Below are 19899 nucleotides of genomic sequence, written 5' to 3'. Positions count from 1 at the left end.
TTAGGCCATTGCTTATGTTCCAAATACTTACCATGTAATTCCCAAAACACTCTAATACTATTGTTATTACACTTTATCCCTCCGTTTGATCCCAAATCTCATACTTTTCATACCCCACCAAGGATGTCCAATGGGGGTGCCTGTGGGAGGCCAGTTTGTGGGCTTCAGACTATCTGATATCATGACGTAATGACCTCCCTTTCTCTTGGGAAGTGGATGGGATAAGAGAACTGGGATTATTATTTGTTATTTTTAGCCAGGTCTTTCAAGGATATGGATACCCTATTAGGAGACAGACTATCTTTCTGTAATAATATTTGCAGAGTGCCAAAAAACACTCCTTTCTTTCCATTTAAGGAAATTATTATTATTTTGTGCTACTGGGGATGGAACCCAGGGGTATTCTACCTCCAAGCTATACCCCCAGCCCTATTTTTTATTCTTTATCTTGAACAGGGTCTCACTGAATGCAAAGGAACTCACTAAGTAGCTGAGGCTGTGCGTGGACTGAGATCCTGTCTCAGCCTCCCAAATGCTGGGATTACAAGTGTGCGCCACTACGCCTGACAAGGAAATTCTTTTTAATGCTTCTTTTGGGAGAAGGAGAGACAGAGACCTTGCCCCGTGATTGGAGTTCTCCATAGGAGGCACAGGATTTCTCCACCTGTGCTGTCCTTCCTCAGATGCTGTAAGTGTGTCCAATTCTGGGCCTGTCCTTTGGGTAATTAGAGTCCCTTTCCTGTAGATGGACGATTAAGCCGTGGGGGCAGTATGTTGAACACTTTATTGTGAATGAATCCTTTTTGGCAGATCTTTGCTTCTTGGTGTCTGGAACCTTCTGTTCCTTGGGTGCAGCAGGGAAGGGTCTGTGTGTTTGTGTATGTCAGTTTTTTTGGAAACCACCTTGCTGCTTCCTTGCCCAGCCATGCATGGAAACATCTGGGTACTCATCCAGAGGAAGCACTTTTTTTTTTTTTTAGGTACTGGAGGTAGAAAGCCCCTGGGTTCCATCCCCAGTACGACACACACACACACACACAAAAAAAAAAAAAAAAAAATCTGAGGCTACTCTTAAAAAGTCTGATATAATCAGGGTGTGGCCTGTGATTTAAAAAAAATACCTCATTAGGTGATTCCAACCTGTAACTAAGGTTGAGAATTATTATATTTTGGAGGGAGCTGTGGTTCTCAAGCTTTAAAGGGCTAATAATTCCCTGTAGGATTTGTTAAAATATAGATATCAGAGCCAGGCGTGGTGGCTTGTAATCCCAGTACTTGGGAGGCTGAGACAGGAGGATTGCAGGTTTGAAGCCAGCCTCAGCAGCTTAGTGAGGCTCTCAGCAACTTAGCGAGACCCTGTTTCCAAATAAAATATAAAATAGGTCTGGAGGTAGAAGGTCCCTGGGTTTCATCCCAGTACCACTATATATATATACACACATATATGTATATACATACATACATACTTATTTATTTATTTATTTATTTATTATTTCTGGATCCCAACAAGGAGTTTCTGATTGAGTAGGTCTGGAGCAAGGTGTAGGAATTTTACATTTCTAAAATGTTCTCTGGTGATGTTGCTGCAGCTGGTCTGGGAACTGCCCACGCAGAACCACTACAGTAGAAAAGTAAACTATGCAAGAAAACCACTTAAACTGCTTCCACAGCGCATTCCTACTAGTATTCTGAGGTGGGAGGGCATGGACGTATGAAGCTCGCATATCAATTCTGTTAGGGGGCAGCTGAACGGATGTCAGAGACAGATTCAGTCCACAATCACGCTAGTAATTCATTGGGCAAATACTGTGTCCTGGGCACACAACATTTTCTATTTTATTTACACTGCACTGACTCTGAGGTTGCTGACATTGGCCCCATTTGACAGAGGAGAACACTGAGGTGCAGACATGTTAGCAATTGCTCCAGCACACACAGCTGGTGAGGGGGAGGCCCAGGACTTAAATTCAGGCTTGTTTGATGCCAAAACCCTGTTTTCTTTCTTTCTTTTTTTTTTTTTAACAGTCTTACTATATTGCCTTTAAAGATGGAGAAAGTATCTGTGGGTATCTAAAGAAATACAGTATTGCTTAGCTATTTTTTCTATATCTAAGCAATGTCTGTATCTAAGCATTTCTAGAAATGTAAATTTCTAAAAATACCCTTGGGGACAAGAGTATTTTTTATTATTATTATTTTTGTGATACTGGGGGTGGAACCCAGGGGCATTCTACCTCCAACCTACACCCCCAGCCCTATTTTTTATTCTTTATTTTGAAACAGGGTCTCACTGAGTTCAAAGGGCCTCACTAAGTAGCTGAGGCTGGCTGTAAACCCGGATCCTCTTGTGCGCCACCACACCCGGCACAAGAGTATTTTTTAGAGGGATGGAGACCTCTCCAAGCTGGGACCTGAGCAGGTGGACAGCAGTTGGTGTCCATGGGGAAATGAATTATACACTGTACGTTGGCGGACACAGCAGGGCCCACACTTAGGTAGCCCGAGAGAAGGGATTAAGTTGCCCGGGGTGTGAGTACTGTCCTGCCCCTTCTGCTCCTGCACCTGGGCGGTGGCACTGAGTGGGGCAAGGGTAACTGGCCAAACTGCTGCACGGTGGAGGGTCAGACGCTTCCTGCCAGGGTGGTCAGGGGATGATACCTCCAGGTCCATGGGCAGCTCCTGTCCAAACTGCACTGTTTTGGCAGCTTCTATCACGGCAGCTTGATCCCGGTAGGTAGGAATCATGTTGTACTTGAAACTCAGCTCGTCGATAGGCAAGTTGTATTTCCGAGCATGGTTTTGAAGAGTTCCTACAAATAGGAAAACCAGAAATCTGGGTTCTCTAGACAACACTGCCACAGCACATACAGCGCCCCTCTCTCTGACCAAGCTGCTCTGGCATCAGAGAGCTTCACTCCGCAGAAAACCCCGGGGTTAACACTCTGCTCAGAGCCTGGAAGACTGTGGGTCTCGCTGGGAGGTGAGAATGCTAGAGGTCTTCAAGTCTGATCACAGCTGAGAAGAGAGACAAGAAGCCAGCTCTGAAGGGGGCTGCCTGCCCTCAGTCAAACTGGGGAGGAAGTCTCAGGGCCAAATGTCCCAAACTTTTGAACTTTGCCCAGCTTGTTTTATATGGGTTGCTTGTTAGGGATTATTAAGAACAATGCAAATGAAAGGCTGGGCAAATTAACATTCAGTAGTTCAAAAGCCTGGCCTCCCTTTGGGGCTCTCTTAGCCAGATTCCCCAAGGGCTGATAATGGAGGAATGAGAGTATTTTTTAGAGGGATGGAGGCTGCTCAGAGTGGGACCTGTGCAGGTGGACAGCAGCTGGCGCCCTGAGCATGGTCCATGAAGGAATCAATCACACCACCATGCATTTGTGGACACAGCAGCGCCCACAGTTAGGTGACCTGAGAGGGGAAGGGATTAGATTGCTGGCGAAGTTGTGCTATTTCCACCAAACACTCTCCACTCCACAACTGAGAAAGAGCCGGGCCTGTTGGACCGTCCTGTGATCAGTAGCTCTACTCTTAGGCGTTCAGCTGCTCTGCCATTTCCCTGGCTCCTGGAAATCCTGTGAGGGAGCCGGGTGTGGTGGCGCACGCTTGTAATCCCCGTGCTTGGGAGGCTGAGACAGGAGGATCGCACAGGTTCGAAGCCAGGCTCAGCCACTTAGTGAGGCTCTCAGCAACTTAGTGAGACCCTGTTTCCAAATAAAATATAAAATAGGTCTGGGAGTATAGCCTAGAGAGGTAGAAAGCCCCTGGGTCCACCCCCAGTACCACCAAAAAAAAAAAAAAAAAAAAAAAAAAAGAAACCCTGTGAGTAACGGCTTAGAACCTTTCCTGTGGGGTCTTCTAGGGTTAAGGTGAGCAAGCACCACAGTACCTGTGAGAAATCCTTGAGGGAAGAAGAAACCAGAGATCCAGAAGGACTTGGGCTGGCCTCTTTTGAGCCACAACTGAAGGAGAAACATTGCATTATAAGCACTTGATTTCTGAGATGGGCTTTGTCATCTAAATCAAAACCATATTTTGGAGGCCTCTGGGGAGCTAGTGGCCACCCCCACTGGCCTGCCTGCCTGTTCCTATTCCTCAATTGCCAGCCTGACGGCAAACCCACAGCCTGGTCAGCACAGGAAGAGGTGGGAGGGAGAGGGCAGCAAAGGCACATCTGGCTGCATGACCCATACGTGGTTGTATACCTCATAGTTGAGAGTCCCATATAGTAGTGCTGACACCCCCAACAAAATGGCCTGGAATTAAATGGAACCCGGGGATAAGAGCCCCGGGGGAAACGACACTATAATCAGTGTAAGACCTTCAACATGAACCCATTCTGGCAGTTTCTGCTTATCTGGGCTCAGGGTTGTTAGCGAGGACATTAGAACCAACCATGGTATCAGAGTCACTTAACTCCAATAAGTGAATTTTCTTACTGTTATAGTTAGATGTAGAATGTCCCCTAAAAATCTCATTTGTTAATATTCAAGGCTGACAATGTTAAGTCACAAGGACTAACTATATCTCAGCAGTGGATAGATCCATGGACTTATGGATGGATTTATGACCTGAGCTGATAAGGTGTGGCTGGGGCTGCAGCCTTGGGGATTATATATGGCTCCTCCTTTCCTGGCACCCTCTCTGGCTTGCTTCTGGCCTCCATGACCCGAGGAGCAAAGCCTTGTGCTCTTCTTCCCTCTGCTTCTGCCACCATACCTGAGCTCCATGGTCCCCGGCCTCATGTAGACTGAATCCCCAATCTGTGAGCAAACAAATCTACCTTCTTCTAAATTGCATGGTCAAGTCTTTTAGATTACAGCTGTAAAAATGCTGACAAATACACTTACGTCCACAAACGCGGTCCTCAGAATAAGGTCTTTGACCCACGATCCTAGTGGCTTCAGGGATGGGTAGGCTGTGTTGGACCACAGAGATGGAACCTGGTTGTTGAGGAAACTGTTATATACCTTTTCCATTTCTTCAGACATCACCACTAAGCCAGCGATGGCTTTGTTGAGTGTTTCTAGAGAAATCTGAAAGAACAAAAAATCGGTGCTCTTTACTGATTATCAAGTGTGGATGACATTTGTCCCTGACTTTTGTTAAGGGCTCACTTGCTGCCTCCATCCTTTCTGCGATCTGTGTGCTGGGCCAGACCCTGCAATACTTTGTTCATTTTTATAACACAGGGGTGACCATAGGTGCAACTCTCGGGGCTAGGAGGAAGTTTAGGTAGTGAACAGGGCAGATGAAAGAAGGGAGACAGGAGAGATGTTCCCTGAGGCCTAGAGAGATGGCTCAGAGAAATGCCACCTCTAAGGGACAAATGGGCCTGAGAGTGACTCAGGGACCCTGGGGCATGGGGATGTGGGCAAGTGGAAACCGCTTCACACCCCTGGCCATCTCTGTCCAGGGAGTGTCCATAGCTCTCACAGTTCCACCAGAGAGGGAGGAACTCTTAAATGAGCCCAGTATCCCGGCTGATATCAGAGGGTCTCCTTGTCCTGGAAACACTTGCTTAAAACATGTATTGTATCCTTTCCTCTCAACAAAAGACAGAGGCAGGTAGGCGTCCTGGGAGACACTGGGCTAGACCCAACCACGGGAAGACAGAGGTAGAGTATATTGATTGGAAGTGCCCCCCGCCCATGGGTTCCAGTTCTGTGAAAACTGCCATATATTGGGACAGTAAATTGGAAGATGTTAGAGACAACATTTATGTTGATTATGCAAAAGAATGAGATCTAGGCCCACATGCTATAATCCCAGAAAGAGGCAACGTGGGTGAAACGAGGCATGTCACCCTTCCATTCCTTCTTAGGCTAACTCGTTGATTTCTCCTCCTGGCACCTCTTGTCACAAGAGGCAATGGACTATAAGTAACTTTCCCCTAGGATCTGAATAAGGAGGCCCTCAGCCAGGGTCCAGACAGTTCTCCATCTGCGAGTGGAAGAGTGGAAGTGGAGGGTAGCTGAAGACATCTTAAGATGCAAGGAGAGCCCAGGAGATGAGAGAAATTGAGGGCGCAGACTCAGGGCCTGCTGAAGGCAGACAGGGGCCACTGGGGAGTTGGGACTCCGCACAGGAGCAGCTAACACACAGGCATTTAAATGGGAGGAGGCACACTTCAACGCGTTCCTTCTCCCCGGGGCTAGAAGCCTCCCTGGCAGGTGATTGTCCCCACTCCTGGACCTGCCCTGACTCTGTGGAGGACAGGAATTTTGTGGTCCACACTTTGAGACACTTTGGTTTTCATTATCTTCCATAAAGACTACACTATTAAATGCAAACTACACATTGAGTGTAAGTGCTGACTCACTCTTTTTCTTTTTCTTTTTGGGGTACTACAGATTGAACTCAGGGGCATTCTACCTCTGAGCTACACCCCCAGCCCTTTTTTATTTTTATTTTTGTTTTGTGTCTCGCTAGGTGACTGAGAGTCTTGGTCTGTTTTGGGCTGTTTCTGAACTTGCAATCCTTCTGTCTCAGCCTCCCAAGTAGTGGGTCTACAAGTGTACCCCACCATGCCTGGTAGAACTCACTCTTAATTGAATGCCCGATTTCCAGATCAATTTCTAGTATATAAGTGATAATTCTAAGGATATAAGTTAGGATAAAGAGGAGACTGCAGGTTTGTACTGTTGCATGTCACTCAGTCATTATCACGAAGAGGGAATATAGACTCTTGAGAGCTGGTTTGTGCATTTAAATGTAAATGGTGAAGTCATGGGAATTGAATATTCTAAGGACACTCATATTATTATACAGCTCTGCAAGGCTTTGGTACCCAGTAGCAATGATAGAAGTGAGCACTCATACGTGAATCAACTTCAGCAGATTGTTAAACCGGTCCACTTCCTGGCCTAGGACAGTGGTCAAGGAGTTCAGGCGTCCTTGAGGATCCTTAACGAACAGGCTTTCGGAGGCGCCCTCCATCTCCAGGTTTGCTGAAACACACACAGCTGACTCCTCAGATTGGTCATCTCTGATTTCCATTCTCATCACACTGTTATTGTTATCTGTTTATCTTAACATTTTTCTAAAGTCAATTTCCTTGAAGCCAGATGCACAGGGCTAAATATGACATTTCTATTATTTAGAACCATTTGTTTACCTATGATTTATATAGAAGGAATCACAGAAATTCAAACAGAAATTCATGTGTATCAGAGAAAATATGTGTGTGCATGGCTCTGGGACAGAGGTGGGCAGTCCTTGATTGGGTAAGTGAGATAAAGAGATACTGTCTGTGCAAATGGAGAAGGAAGGTATGAATGGAAGAGAGTGAAGGTAAGCCTGTACCCTCTCCTACCAGGTGACTGTGGGGAGGAGGACAGGGGCTGAGAGGGAAGCGGAAGAGGAAGGTCAACATGACTCAGTGGTGTCACTAGTTTGTGTACAGGCACTTCTCTGAAAGGCTCTGCACCGTGGAAGAGGAGGCTTGGCTGGAGAGCTCTTGAAGGTGTGTCAAGCTTTGGCTAAATAGGGCTCAGAGCCCTGAAGACTTTAGTGGCAAATGGTAGCAGAGTAAAATAGCTACATGATAGACAAGGGGCATTGCAGAGAACCAGAGGGACCAGGGACCCGAGCCTTCCCCTTTGTCATACAGGTATGTAAGCCCTTCCTTTCTGCCTACCTGTTTTGCATCCAGGAGAGGAGGGGTTGGGACTGAGGGGGTAAGACTGAGAGATACTTAGCATTTATCCTATTACTGATTACTACCTAAAAGCATAGTTGAGTTATTAAATAAATCCATGGCTCAAACTTGATGGAAACTTAGGTCTTCATTCTCCCAACAATCCACCTAATGGAAAGTCAGAGGAAGGACCATATGAACTATAAAAAAGGAAGACACTGTACTTTTCTTGTATATCTAAGAAAAGTGTGAAAAATTAGTGCCTCCAAAATACATGTATCCGATTTCTTCTTAACTACTCACGATTTGGCTGGTGGAGAAAAATCACCCCGCAGTGTGGGTAAGTCCAATCTCTTGGGTCCACAGAGATGTATTTATATGTGTTTGGCCTTCCAAGTCTACCATTACCCTCGGGGAGATTCCAAACCTCCAGTTCTTTCATTGAGTCAATTGTACCTCTTGTCTCAGCAGATGACCTGCTCATCATTTTATAATAAAAGTATGTGCTTAATGAAGCTCGAAGAGAAAAAGCTCCTTTGTGTCACTGGGACTTTATGAAACGCATTTATGATCTCTACAGCCAACCATTTATCCATCCATCTCTTTCCCACCCAGCCCATCATCATGTATTTTTTTTGTAGTACCAGGGATTGAACCCAAGGGCATTCAACCTCCGAGCTATACCCCCAGCCCTATTTTTTATTCTTTATTTTGAAACAAGATATCACTAAGTTCTGGAGGGCCTTACTAAGTAGCTGAGGCTGACCGTGAACCTGTGATCCTCCTGTCTCAGCCTCCCAAGTACTGGGGTTATAAGCCTGTACCACCACTCCTGGCTTCTCTTGTATTTTTTATTAGAAATTTCTTCCTACAAAAAACTGACTGAATTGAACATCAATGGGACTCAACTCGGGTAAACTTTCTTTTTCTTTCTTTTTAGGACTTGCTGCTCAGAGGTAGACAACTGGCTCCTCTGGGGTAGCAGAATATGTTACCCTATTTATTTATTTTTCTAAAATTTCAATTTATATACAGATAGATGTCAGGAACTGTTTATTACTTGGAACTCGGGTCCGGACAGAAGCAACGAGTTCTTGGACGATTTCATCATTGCTTTTCCCCTCTCCACCGGAAGACGATCTTGGCTGAACGTCGAGTATGGTGTTGATCAACGTGTTGGTCTCTTTGTACTGTAATGGTAGTAAGAGAACAGTAAAAACTCGAATTCCCACAAAGTTCAGTTTGGAGTACATGTAGTTTATAGAAACAAGGGAAGTTATGAAAAGCAAGGGCATTTAATTGTGTGTGTGTGGCGGGGGAGGGTACTGGGGATTGAAAGCAGGGAGGGTTCGACCATTAACCTAGCTTGGGTCATGTGTATACTCTTTGAACCAATTAGGGTGGTTAAGGTAGGGGTTGCTGCCTTTAGTCAGGCATGAGTCACCAGTCCACTACTGTGCAGGTCTGCAGGTACGCTCACGCGCGCGTGTGTATGTGTGTGTGCATGTGTATGTGAGGGGGAAAGGAAGGGAGTTCGAAGTCTTATCAGAATTGTATGGAATGGGGCAGCGGCAGGTACCGTGGAGGAAAGAGGGTGAAGTGGGAAATGAACTAATCCAGAAAATGGAGGGAGGCTGGATGGATAAACATACCCGGAGGCCTGCTATCTATCTGTTCTCCCAGTCATTCTGAAACCAATTGAAAACACGCAAATCTATGTTCCTGGCACACACCGCCAAGAGCTTTACCCCTAACGACAGCGCTGTTCTTCTCATGGAAGCTGCGAGCCTTACCATTCCCATACTTCCTTTAACCTTTCTCCTTCCCACACCATGGCGAATAATCAGAGAGTTTTCCTTCTCAGAATAGAACAAGGAAAAATATGACGCATTATTTTAACTCTTCTCTGAATGGTAAAGCAATTTTTTTTGAGTGTGTGGTGCTGGGGATTGAACCCATGGCCATTCTACCTCCGAGCCACACCCTGAGTCCTATTTTTTATTCTTTATTTGGAAACAGGGACTCATTAAGTTGCGGAGGACCTCACTAAGTAGTTGAGGCTGTCCGTGAACTGCGATCCTCCTGTCTCAGCTTCCCAAATGCTGGGATTACAAGTGTGTGCCACTATACCCGGCTCTGGTAAACAAGTTTACTGGTAAAGAGGAAAAAAAAAAAGGTGGTCAGAACATTGGCCTCTTGGTACTCTTTTGGCAAATTCCACTCATTTCATGTGAATTCCTTGATATCTAGGCTTCTCAAGCTTTTGAGATGTCCAGAGTCCTGGGGACACCCCTCATTTCAGGGCTGTAGTTCACCACAGGTGCCTGAGCATGGCCAAGGATGAACCTGGAAGGGGAGGCAGCGCCCAGGTCATGGTAGACTCTCCAGCATCAGGTTGAGGAGCGTGGACTCCTCTCAGGTAATGGTGCAGCGTCAGAAGGTCTTGCCCAGAGGAGTAAACTCATCCAGATTGTTCTCTGGACCTATTGCTACGGTCTGGTACTGTGATCATGCTCTTAGTGAACAGTGTGTCAACTGACCGGCTCTGGCCATTTGTCACTATGCTTTTATGATCTACTCATGTGTAGATCACTGCATGTCATTTCAGTTGAAAAGGAGTTTGAGCCAGGCATGGTGGTGCATGCTTGTAATCCCAGTGCTAGGGAGGCTGGACAGGAGGATCGCACAGGTTTGAAGCCAGCCTCAGCTACTTAGAGAGGCTCTCAGCAACTTAGTGAGACCCTGTTTTCAAATAGAATATAAAATAGGTCTGGGAGTGTATCCTGTATCCTGGAGATAGAAAAAGCCCCCGGATTCTACCCTCAGTACCACAAAAAAGAAAAAGAAAGAAAAAAAGAAAAGGAGTTTCCCTTTTAAGTGTGTTACTATACTTTTATGATTTAATCATGCATTAAATGCATTAAATTAAATTGTATGTCAACACCCCCTTTGTGTTACATGAGACAAACATGCCCAGCGCAGAGGGAGCAGATGATGGGCTATATCATCACTTGAACCCCCACGTTCTGGTAGCTTATGGACTAGGCAGAGGTCTGAAGTGAGTGGGTGGTGACAGGAAAAAGTCACGATCTTCAGATTCTGAGGATGAATCCAGAGGGAACAGGCTAAATTGGTACCACTGCTGAAGGCAAGTTTTAATAAAACAACCCTTTTATTTGTTTATTGAAGGATATTATAAGTCACAGGGCCGGGGAGGTGGTGATTGATGATTTGAGTCTAACTCTACGGTATAAATATGTATTTGAAGTTGAAAGGCCACATACCTGGAAAACTAGGTTGGCATTTTCATGCATTCCAAAAATTTCTGGGTCATCAATCAAGGGCAGGTTTTCAATGTAGTCCTTAAACTCTTGTAGGCTGTCAGCCATGGGTGCAAAATAGATGCCTGTTATTAAAAACACAGAAGACAGCCATGTCTCCAACGCACCGGCTTTGCGCTGTCAGGCTTCCTCTCTGCCTCGCTTTGATGGTGGCTGCCTCTAGTGAAAGGGGATTCTTCTTCCTAAGCCTTCCTGCTCCATTCCGGTGCCCAGTGTCGTTACCTTTCTTTGAGGCCCTGGGCATCAGATTAGTGATGCCCCTCACCTTGCAGACTCTCTCCACCAGAAGGCTGAAAGATTCTGAGAATCCAGGGATACGTGAGCCTCATTAAGGGCTCCACATTTATGCAGTGTTAGAGACAGCTTTCGCATTTATTTAGCACACAAAACAGCCTTCTCCAATTTCTCGAACAAAAAGTTACATTTACAAAGACACTGGCATCTCCGGTTATTCGATTTTCCTAGGGATGACAGGCTCTTTGGTTGAGTCGAATCAGTCTCTCACAACCCAGTGGTAGGAGCTTTTATAAGCGCACTCTGCCCTGATCAGTTCGCTCCCTCCACGGGGATCTACCTGCTGTCTGACCCATAATGAGCTATTGCCAACTTACGGATCTGGTTTTTACCCCGTTTGCCATAATGGGAAATTTTATAAAGTACATTAAGAATATACTAGAATACAACTTTGAAAATACGTTTAGCCTCAATATAATCAACTTTAATACAGGAATAACTCAAAGTGGCTACTGTATACTATGCTTTCTTTGTGCTCTTAACTGTGTGACCAGCTTTGAAGGCATCAAGTGTGGGTGTGGGGGTGAGCAGTGAGGGGGGGGCGGTGAGCTGGGGGCTCCTGAATGGAAACCCAAAAGGCGTGGTCAAAGGCTTCTCGGGAAAGGTCTTTTTCATAATATGCAAAAGCCATTCACCTGATTCAGAATATTTATAATGATCATTTAATGTTTCAGGAGAAAAAAATCTCTTCAAGACTGTGCGAAGGCATCTTTGATCCCAGGTGTCTGTGACTCTACCGCCATACGTAATTTCACCTGAAAGAGGCGTGTGCATTTTAAAATATTATTATTTTAAAAATTGATAAACATTTTCAAATTATACCTCACATACACCTGTAGTGGTGCTCAAAATGGAAAGAATGCATCAGAATTTCCTTTCAATACCCCCTCCTCAAGAGAATAAAAGTCAATTTTTTGGTACTGGGGATTAAACCCAAGGGCATTCTACCTTCAAACTATATCCTTAGTCTTTTTATTTTAATTTTTTTTTTTTTTTAGTTTGAAAAGGGGTCTAAGTTTCTGAGACTGGGCTTGAACCTGTGATCCTCCTGTCTCAACCTCCCAAATACGAGGCTCAGAGGCTGTACCCAGCAAAAGTTAATTTTTAAAAAGAAAAAAAGCTGGGTGTGGAAGCACACACCTGTAACCCAGTACTCAGGAGGCTGAGACAGGAAGACCACAGGTTTAAGGTTAGCCTCAGCAATTTAGTAAGACCATCAGCAACTTACTAAGACTCTGTTTCAAAATAAAAAATAAAAAGATCTTGAGCCAGGTGTGGTGGCACACGCTTGTAATCCCAGCATTCGGGAGGCTGAGACCCAGAGGATCGCGGTTTGCGGACAGCCTCAGCTACTTAGTGAGGCCCTCTGCAACTCAGTGAGTCCTGGTTTCAAAATAAAGAATAAAAAAAATAGGGCAGGGGGTGTAGCTCGGAGATTGGTTCCATCCTCAGACCTGCAAAAGAAAAAGAAAAAAAAAAAAAGATCTAGGGCTGTAGCAATACCTCTGGGTTTAATCTCCAGTTCCTCTGCCCCCACTAAAAAAACCTAGAAAAAAGTAGTATATATACTCTAAGAATTTTGCCTTTTCCAAACAACAGGAACTAAAGCCAGTAAGCTCTTTTTATCTATTTCTTCCTTTTCCTTCAAAAATATTGATGTTGAGTCTTAGCCCATCAGGGATAAGGATTTTAAAACAGACATATTTTTCTATGAAGCAGTGTTTCTGTTTGGGGCCAGAGAGTAAAATGGGACCAAACATTTGTAGTAAGACCTTCCCCTTCCATAGGTGCCTTTTAGATTATCACTACCAAGCTAGGGAGGAAAGGCCCAAGGTGAAAGAGAGAACTTGAGCCCGGTGTGGTGGCGCACACTTGTAATCCCAGAAAGCAGGAGGAGGAGACAGGAGGATCGCGGTTTGAGGATAGCCTCAGATGCTTAGTAATTTTTTTTCAACTCAGTGAGACCCTGTTTCAAAATAAAGAATAAAAAATAGGTCTGGAGTGTAGCTTGGAGGTAGAATGCCCCTGGGTTCCATCCCCAGTACTGAAAGAGAGAGGGGGAGGGGGAGGGGTGGGAAGGGGGAGGGGGAGGGAGAGAGGGAGAGGGAGAGGGAGAGGGAGAGAAAGAGAGAGGGAGAGAGGGAGAGAGGGAGGGAGGGAGAGAGAGAGAGAGAGAGAGAGAGAGAGAGAGAGAGAGAGAGAGAGAGAGAGAAACTTGCCTCCCAAAAATCATGTTAGGGGAATTGAAACTTAGTGGTGTCCTGTCTCTCTTTCCACAAGAGCACACTTCCAGTGTGCTTCCTTATCATCCCCAAATTATGAATTAGGAAGGAACTTCCCTGGAATGGCAGCCAATGCAGATACAATTCCCAGATGCTGATAAAAATCCTAGATCTGTTGCTACAATTCACCATTGATCAGTGTGATTCTCCTGGGGAAATTTCACCTTCGATACTGACTTGGTCAGGCTTGTGGTGGGGATTGAATCTGCTCATTTGTGGGAAGAGCTTTAAATAATGCTGGCAGGTAGCAAGAATAATATAAGCGTTCTCCATTATTACTATTGTTGGGGGAAACATCTGCCTTATTTTTTATATGTAAATATTCTCATGATGTCTTTATCACAATCTTAAACCCACAAAGGGAACACCAGGAGGCAGCAATACCACCACCCAGCACTGGGGAGGCCAGCACCTCCATAAGGGCTGGGTAGGTGTAAACCAACAATTTTGTGGTCCACAGCTGGATGTGCTGGCCATGTGGACATACTGACCAGTAATGTAAATTAGTGCATCCCAGGGAATCTTTCCTTCTTGGCAGTAAAGGTTCAGGTTCAGTAAGGCACATTCCCTGTCACTGTCATTAAATTCATAGCAGATATTCCAACCAAGGGGGCCAAACTTCTTTCTCTCCTAGAGTAAATAATAAAAATTGACTGAGATAAAAAATTTGATAAAATTAATTTTGCGTGAAACTGTGAAAAATAAGAGGTTTTCATTAAACTTTAGTACTCCCACCCCACGAAATCAGTTAAAGACTGTAGTTTGACTTCAGCTAGGCTTTCACCATTATAGGGGAAGCACATCTTTCTCCAGTCTGGCCCTTCCCCATATTTCCAAATTTGCTATTACTGCAAATTTGACAGATCTGTCCAAAGGAAAAAAAATATTTGTTTCAGGGTAAAATAAAATATTTTTTTCACTAAAACAGAAAAAAATCACCTACGGTCTTTTTGTATAAAAATAAAGATATTAGAATCATCCATCTGGTAGAGAGAAAGCTATCCCCCACCTCCGCCACTGTCCTGAGGAGTGTGTCCTGGCTTAGGTCACACCATGTATGTTGATTATATACTGACATCTCCATGGTGACATATAAAACATACTGGTGCATGTTATTGTAACCTTGTTTCATGACATCTCCCTTTTGTTATTTTTTTCTATTGTATCTTAATTTCTTAATTCACAATTGATAATCAGGCCAGAAGACTGGTCTCAAGTTCAATTCTCTTGATTTCAAAATTTCATTCAATCTTAAATTACCTCCTCATCTCAGCTACAATTGTTAGTGGAACCAGGACTCCACATCTGGAACCCCTGATTCCCAACCTCTTGGACCTCTTTCAGGATATTTTTTTGCCACATTCTACATCATTAATCTTTTTTTTTCTCTACTGATTCTTTCTCAGTAGGCCACACATAGCTGAAAATCAGGAAGCCAGTCTAATCAAGATACTGTATAGCTATCTGTAGTTGGAGAGTCAGAATTCAAGTATGAGGTCACAGGATGGATAAGAGACCAAGCAGAGAAGCTTGGCCCGAGAGGAGGAGACTGGTGCTGGGTTGAGGGCCATCTTTCAGGAAACTCAGGGCTCTAGTCATAGGGAAAGAAGGGAGTCATTAAGGGTGTTGAGAGCATGCCAAGAACAGATGGCATTGGAATGTTGCAAGAAAAATATGAAGTACTTGATTATTGACAAGTATATATGGGCACAGAGGAAGAGTAAGACTAATGCTGAAGTTCCGGCTGTAGGTCACGGATAGAATGGGACACCGGAGTCCAGAACTAGGGTCTGAAGGTGAAGCAGGTGTTGGGTGCGAGGCAAGCAGAGGAGGTCAATTCTGCATGGTGTTCCGGAGGCAGATCGGCAGAAAGGTGGGAACCAAAGCTGTGAGAATCTGAGGCAAAAACAGTGCAGAGATCTGTGGTCCAGTTAAAAGAACTTGGGTTGGAATACAGAAGGGGGTCCGCCGTGCGTCACAATGCCACTTGTGAAGTTTCACTTATTTCTAACCACTTATTGGCAACATAATAGAATTCTTTGTCGTTATTAAAAACAGAATTGAGTGTACCTGAATGATCGCATGGAAGAAACAGACGCCAAATATTATTTTTCTCCACTTTCTTCCAAGTATGTTCTCTTCAAAAAATGAAGGTGTCATTTCGGTAAACGCTCGCCTGATATTGGCACGTAAGCCTTTCGGAGGCTCATTGGTGACCTGGATTAGACAGAACATACATGGCAGAGAGGATGATTTCAGAGATTTGCATTATTTCTGACCAGCACACATAGCCTGACGTCACTGAGAGGACGTGGCTCACTGATCCCCCAGGGGCGTTCCCGGCATGTGCAAGCCTGCTTCTGATTGCATTTCAGCCACAGTCCAGGGAGCAGAGGGCCTGGCCAGGTCCTCAGAACTAGAAGGGTTGAACCATAGGCACAAAGACTTCAGACACTTCCATTCAGTGTCCATTTTTCTAAACATAAGACAGAAATCACACTAAGGCTTTCTCCACAAAATGCTTCAGTCCTTTCAAAAGATAGCACTGTCTCAATCTTTGTTCCATGACTCCTGTGACATGGGGCATGAAGGAAGCAGCACCTCTTGTTCCTCATATGCAGAGGCTTCCCATGTAGTGGAAACTTCCTGCACTGAAATCCAGCAGCCATACCACCTCTAAGCCTTCCTCTCATATGCTGAAACATCCCCTTAACGCTGGGAGGGGATCTGTTCTCATCGCATTGTACATTTTCTTGTAGAAGATGAAAGCTGGAAGGGTTGAATGAACAACAGGACCAGAACATGCAACGATGGGTACTGTCGTGGGAAATAATTCCTCTGCTAACTATCAGTTGAAAGGACACTGACCTCCACTTCTTACCCTGGTAACGTAGACCTCAGCATGGCTCTGTGCAGGTCTGGGCTTCCTGGAGCCCCTAGGTAGACACAGAGACCAATCATCTCTCTCTCTCTCTCTCTTTTTTTGTGGTACTGGGGTTCCTGCAAGCCCTTCTACCTCCGGGCTACACTCCCAGACCTATTTTTACATTTTTATTTGGGAACAGGGTCTCCTAAGCCAGCGCGCGCGGCTGGCTTTGAACCTGCGCGATCCTCCTGTCTCCGCCTCCCAAGCGCGGGGATTACAAGCGTGCGCCACCACGCCCGGCCGAGACCAATCATCTCTTGTTCACCGCAGGTATATCTTACCTTGACAGAATTCTGAAGAACCGTAACAGGAAATGTACTACAAGGCATGGAGCTTAAAAATAGTCGAAAGGTGTCCTTGATAGCGTAGTCTATTTAAAACAAAGACCAAAAAGGAAAACAAACAAAATTTTTAGAGTAGCATTTTTTATAAAAAATAAGAAACTTAAAAAATTTTAGAAAACGTTTTATTTCTGCATTATAATTATACATAAGAGTGAGATTTATCGTGACACAGTCATATGTGCACACAACATGATCTGGATCTAGACTCCACATATGAGAGAAAATATTTGACCCTCAACTTTCTGAGTGTGCCTTAGTTCACTTTGCCTAATGTTCTCAAGTTTCATCTAATTTTCTTGCAAGTGAATAATTTTGTTCTTTTTATGACTGAGTAAAATTCCATGGGTATATATATCATACAATTTATCTGTTGATAGGTACCTAGGCTGGTTCCATAATTGGCTACTGTGAATTTTACTGCTATAAAGGTAGGAAAATTATTAATTTCTTAACAAGAAATTATTAATGATAAGTTATTCCAGGGAAGGAAAAATGCAGTAAACTCTATAAAATACTAGTTGGTCTATTTCAAGTATGCTGTAGACAGTTTTAAGATGAGGGAGACAGGAGTTGTTCTAGAATTCATGCCAGGAGGGTTTGGTAGTCTAGAAGCTGGCATGAATAAAGGAATTAGGGACATGTCAGTTTTTAGTACTTGAGATATTAAGGGCCTTCCTTTTGAAATAGGAGAGTTTTTCAATTGAAAAGGAAGACAGTTACTGCTAGTATACTTAGCTCCTGAGGTTTTTTCCCTAAGCTATTCACTTTAAGGCAAATTGTATAAAAATGTTCAAAAAACTTCTTGGATAAGAAAGGAAGCCCCGTTGGCGGAGATGTTGCAAAGGGAATAGGGTGGGGGCAGCAGGGATATGGACAGACCCCTCTGGTCAGCAACACACTTACCTTCTGAGCTGTGGACAGAAAATCTAAGAACAATGCTCCACTTTAGTTTTAAAAGGTCTGAGTAAAGTTGGAGAAATCATTGTGCCCATCACAGGAAGGCATGGGCTTAATTTCCTTGGCATTGTTTCTTTTTTTTTCTTTTCTATATCTGGTACTGGGGATTGATCACAGAAGCATCCAACCTCTGGGAGATACCCTCAACCCCTTTTATTTTTTAATTTTTGAAACAGGGCCTTTGTATGTTTCTGAGGTTGGTCTCGAACCTGTGGTCCTCCTGTCTCAGCCTCCCAAGTGCTGGGATTACAGGCCTGTGCCCCCATGGCGGGCTAGTTTTTCAGTATATGTTATGCTCTTTTTCAAACAGGCCACGTTGGCGCCCTCCCTCTGCCTGGAATGTTCTTCCCTCAGAGTCCCTCATTTTCTTCTTGTCTTGGCCAGACATCACCTCTCAAAGAGGCTTGCCCAGGCCACACCATTTAACACTGCTGTCCTCTCCTTCTCCTCCCAGTCTTTCTGGTCCTCCTTCACCTTGCTCTCCTGTTTATTTTTCTGAAGCACATCACGTTCTATCCTACCCTATCAGTTACTTATTTAGAACATGGCTTGTTACTCATCTGCCTTCTCCTAGATTGTTAGTTCTACAAGGGCGGTTCTACTGGGGCGGTTTCTGTTCACCAATAGACTGGGGGGCAGGTGCTCCCCTGCTCTGAGTTACTTTGTGATGCAGAGAACAGCAGTATTTTTTTTTTTAAAGTACTGGGGATGGAACCTAGTGGCATCCTTCCTCCGAGCTATAACCCCGGCCCTACTTTTTATTCTTTATTTTAAAAGTTTCAGAGGACCTCACTAGGTAGCTGAGGCTGTCTGTGAATTGTGATCCTCCTGTCTCAGCCTCCCAAATGCTGGGATGACAAGCGCCACCACGCCCGGCTCTAGGAAGGCAGTTTTCAAGCTCTGCTCTGCTCTGAGTTGCTCTCTTCTATAAAGCAGCAGTTTGCTGTAAAGCTACTCCGTTCCAAGTACAAGTATTAAGGTAGGATGACTCTTCACCTTGTTTGTACAAGTAAACGGCTACCACCGGCCCAGCACAACCACAAGGCACAAACTGATAAAAAATTTATGCATGCCAATAAAAAATAATATATCAAACTAACTTACAAACTTAAAAAATTAACTTAGGAACATATGGATGCATGGGTATATCTAATTATACCGGAAACGCTAGACACCGGAGCTTAATCTCAAAAGATGGAGCCCTTTCACCTATGACCTATAGAAGGTGGAGCTGCCCAAGGCTGGACATGGTAGCACACTGACCCATAGCCTGGTCACGCCTCACGAGCCTTGTCCAGGAAAATCACCATAGCAACGGACTTCTGAGTCCTTGTCCTTGAGGATAATGAATGACAAAAGGACAACACATTGCCCAGTCCAGCTGATGCTTCCAGCTGACACTCTGAAACTGCCTTCGGTCTGACCCTCCCACTGATTCTGCAAACTCACTTGTTGAAACCCTCATCTGACCACTTGCAGTGACTTTTGGCTGCTGTATCTGCTGTCTGCCTTTGCTCTTGGTGAAGTCCCTTGAAACTCCGTGGCTGCTGTAACCCTTTCTGCAGCACACATGCACACACCACTGTGTGAAGTCTGTGTGACTTGAGTGTTATGGAAATTAGTAATTAAGATCGGGATGGAATAAAGAAATGTTTCGTGCTCAACATACTTGGATCTGTGAAAGATTTGATTAGCTCTTCCATTGCTAGCATCCAAGAAACAGCAAGATGGCAGTTTTGCAAAAATACCCAGTTTCCTGATTTCATTGCATCCTTGATCATTTTCTCAGCAATTGGTCCTTGTCCTTGGCCCAGCGAAATTGACTGCACCCTGAATCGAGCAAGAACAACAACAATCGTCAGTTTCATGCTATTTCTAAGCAGTACAATATTAAAAAAAATGTAAATATGGTATAATAGACTGTTGCTTGCAATATACACATTTCTAATCCTAATAACTGTACAAATATTTTTCTTGCTTTAAAACATTTTTATTATAACACATTCATAGAAAAGTACAAAAAGCCCCCCCCACACAAAGAAATAATAAATGTCTGAGGTGAAGGATATGCCATTTACTCTGATCTGATAATTAAACATTATATACATATATCAAA

General features: G+C 44.3%; 1 protein-coding gene across 1 annotated transcript in view; it reads right to left on the bottom strand.

The window, feature by feature from the left end:
• DNAH6 (dynein axonemal heavy chain 6) overlaps positions 1-19899 on the bottom strand; it is a gene marked incomplete at both ends in the record, with an annotated part of 205522 nt that overhangs the window by 3573 nt on the left and 182050 nt on the right. Inside the window, 11 exons of the mRNA XM_080711415.1 lie at positions 2659-2810; positions 3890-3962; positions 4851-5036; positions 6823-6950; positions 8700-8829; positions 10924-11045; positions 11910-12029; positions 14048-14186; positions 15627-15773; positions 16764-16852; positions 19453-19613. Coding sequence (XP_080567541.1) covers positions 2659-2810; positions 3890-3962; positions 4851-5036; positions 6823-6950; positions 8700-8829; positions 10924-11045; positions 11910-12029; positions 14048-14186; positions 15627-15773; positions 16764-16852; positions 19453-19613 — 1447 coding nt within the window. The remainder of the gene's footprint in view (positions 1-2658; positions 2811-3889; positions 3963-4850; positions 5037-6822; positions 6951-8699; positions 8830-10923; positions 11046-11909; positions 12030-14047; positions 14187-15626; positions 15774-16763; positions 16853-19452; positions 19614-19899) is intronic.

Source organism: Muscardinus avellanarius, assembly GCF_963383645.1.
Source record: "Muscardinus avellanarius genome assembly, chromosome: 15".
Taxonomy (NCBI): domain Eukaryota; kingdom Metazoa; phylum Chordata; class Mammalia; order Rodentia; family Gliridae; genus Muscardinus; species Muscardinus avellanarius.
Note: the sequence above shows the minus strand (reverse complement) of the source record. Positions and strands in the feature narration are given on the sequence as shown.